This window comes from Vitis vinifera, chromosome 7, assembly GCF_030704535.1.
Source record: "Vitis vinifera cultivar Pinot Noir 40024 chromosome 7, ASM3070453v1".
Lineage (NCBI taxonomy): Eukaryota > Viridiplantae > Streptophyta > Magnoliopsida > Vitales > Vitaceae > Vitis > Vitis vinifera.
In genome coordinates this window covers 19,256,897-19,259,168 of record NC_081811.1, presented here as the reverse complement: position 1 = coordinate 19,259,168, position 2,272 = coordinate 19,256,897, and the positions used below count along the sequence as shown (strand labels likewise).

Genomic DNA, 2,272 nt, shown 5'->3' with positions numbered 1-2,272 from the left:
TTAGGCAATTATCAGTGAATCAAATCAGGAGCTGGCAGTTTTGTTGGGGCATTGATTGCTATCACCCATAAGTGGGTTGATCAACCACCACCTCTAAAAACCTCAAGTACTCCTGTGTCAGGCCTCCTGGGAATAATTGGATGAAATCAATCCAAAACATGCTTATGTTCCCCAACCTGGATCAAGTTTGGGAAAGCAAGCGGCTCGAGAAAGGAGCATGACACTCTGAGTTAGCCATGCCCAATAGGATTTTTGAACCCAAATTGCCAAGACAAGTCCTAACAGCATAATTAGGCAACACACCTTCAAATGGACATTTTGCCGGTAAGAATTAATTATTGTAAGACAGAATATTCTGGAAGAACTAAGTTAGTCTCAAGTTGGTTTTAGAGTTAGATGGAAAACAGAATTTGTTAGTCTTTAATCAGTGCTTTGTAAGCTCTCCTATGAAGAAAGATCTGCTATATTTTTCTCAGAAAATACGTCTCCTCTGTTCTGCCCTGTTTTTTACTCTCTCTCTCTCTCCACATTTTATTTCTCATCCAAACTCCTTAACAATTATTCAGTCCATAAGAACACAACATATATAACATAGAATTCGAAGAAAGAGAAGTTACAGGCGAATAAAGCAGCATCATTGTTGAATAAGTTCTAGCCAGAGGACCACAAATAATGGGAGAAGCAAATAATTTTTCTAACATACACTTCCTGCCAAGGGAGTTTGAAATGTTGGGAAATTTCATGGGGCTTACACTACTGAACACCAAAATGAAAAGATAAAAAATGAGGGATAGGCGAGATCAATGATAGCAGTCACGCGTGTAATCGCCACATTTTTGTTTGAGTTTACCGCCTTTGTTTCCTCTGGGGAGGCAAGTTCTATAGCCTTTACCCCGTCCACAAGGCGCAGCTGGTTTCTTGGGAAATTTGTAGCCGTCAGTGTAATGAATGGTGCTCAGCATCCTCCTGTTTGTTTCAGAACCCATCAAAAACTCCTCCTCCGGGGCTATGTCCCCAACCAGCCACTCCTCTTGGTCGCCATTGCAGCACCCTCTTGTGGAGGAGTTGCCCCTCACAGGCGACACAGCTCTACAGATATGTGCATGGAGGAGCATTATCAGAATCGGTACTGTTGTTGCCAGCAAAGGAGGACCTCTTCTCACTTCAACTCCCATATTTTGATCTGGGTGGAGCCTGGGGCGTGTTGCAGTTGAGAAGAGAGGATTTAAAGCAGCACTGTGACCCCATGAGCCCAGTTGCTGTTCAGCGGGACCAATTGTCGGCACAAAAAGACATACTCATTTCAGTTTCTTGTGACTCAGCAGGAATTTGTTTTTAATGGGGTTGTTTGGTAGGTCAGATATTAAATGTCGCCTCTTTAATAGATTGATTAATTAATTAATATTAAATTTTTAGGGACAAGGGTTTGCTAATAATTAGTCCCTGAAATCATCCCATCATCAACCTCATTTAAAGCCCTGTTTGGCAAAACAGAGTAATTATTAATCATTGGGATTAAACTTCATGTTTGGGAAATGTATTTTTTTTTTAAAAAAAACAAGGATAATTCACATTTGAGAGGGTGGACTCATGAATAAGTGCTTCCATCCAAAGGCTTTTAAAAGCTATGTTTTGACACTCAAATGTTGGAAGTTTTCTAAAATATTGATAAGTACTTGATCTTCTCTGGACAATAATTTTACTTGTTTTGTGTAATTGGCTACTTCACAATCCATGTGTTTAAGCCTCTTCATATTTCCTTTTATTTAGTATGAAATCATGTTGAAAATTATTATGGGTTCTTCTGAGTATTGCATTAAATATAATTACAAATATATACTTTATTTTTCTAAAAATGATGTAATTAGATTAAAGAGATTAAGAATTTTATTGAATTATCAATTTTCTTAAAAGCTTAAGTTGAATTTGATTTGGACTAAGACGCAATACGCATATCATGCTCCTTAAAGCTTAAACTATATTTGATTTTATTTTTTTAAAACATGATGTAATTAAATTAAAGAGATTAAGAAAACTCATGACCTTTCACCAAATCAAGTTCTTATACCTTGAACTATCAATTTTCTTAAAAGCTTAAGTTTACAGGATTTGAGCTCAATATGTATATTTGTAGACCCCCCGTTTGGGGCTGGTTCTCTCACATTTCCACAGGTTGTATTTCTTTGCAGGTGGAGGGCTCTCAAGGAGCCACATGGCGGTTCACGGTTGAGGAAGCCAGCTACATGGGAAGCAGATGGTGGCTTACGGGAGA

At 38.2% G+C, this 2,272-nt stretch overlaps 1 protein-coding gene across 1 annotated transcript; it reads right to left on the bottom strand.

Annotated features, from left to right (window-relative positions):
* Positions 1–566: 566 nt before the first annotated feature.
* LOC132254074 (rapid alkalinization factor-like) lies at positions 567–1,283 on the bottom strand. The gene has a single exon (XM_059738221.1). It carries the CDS (start codon positions 1,173–1,175, stop codon positions 801–803), a length of 375 nt encoding a protein of 124 aa, XP_059594204.1. The 5' UTR covers positions 1,176–1,283; the 3' UTR covers positions 567–800.
* Between the last annotated feature and the right edge of the window lie 989 nt (positions 1,284–2,272).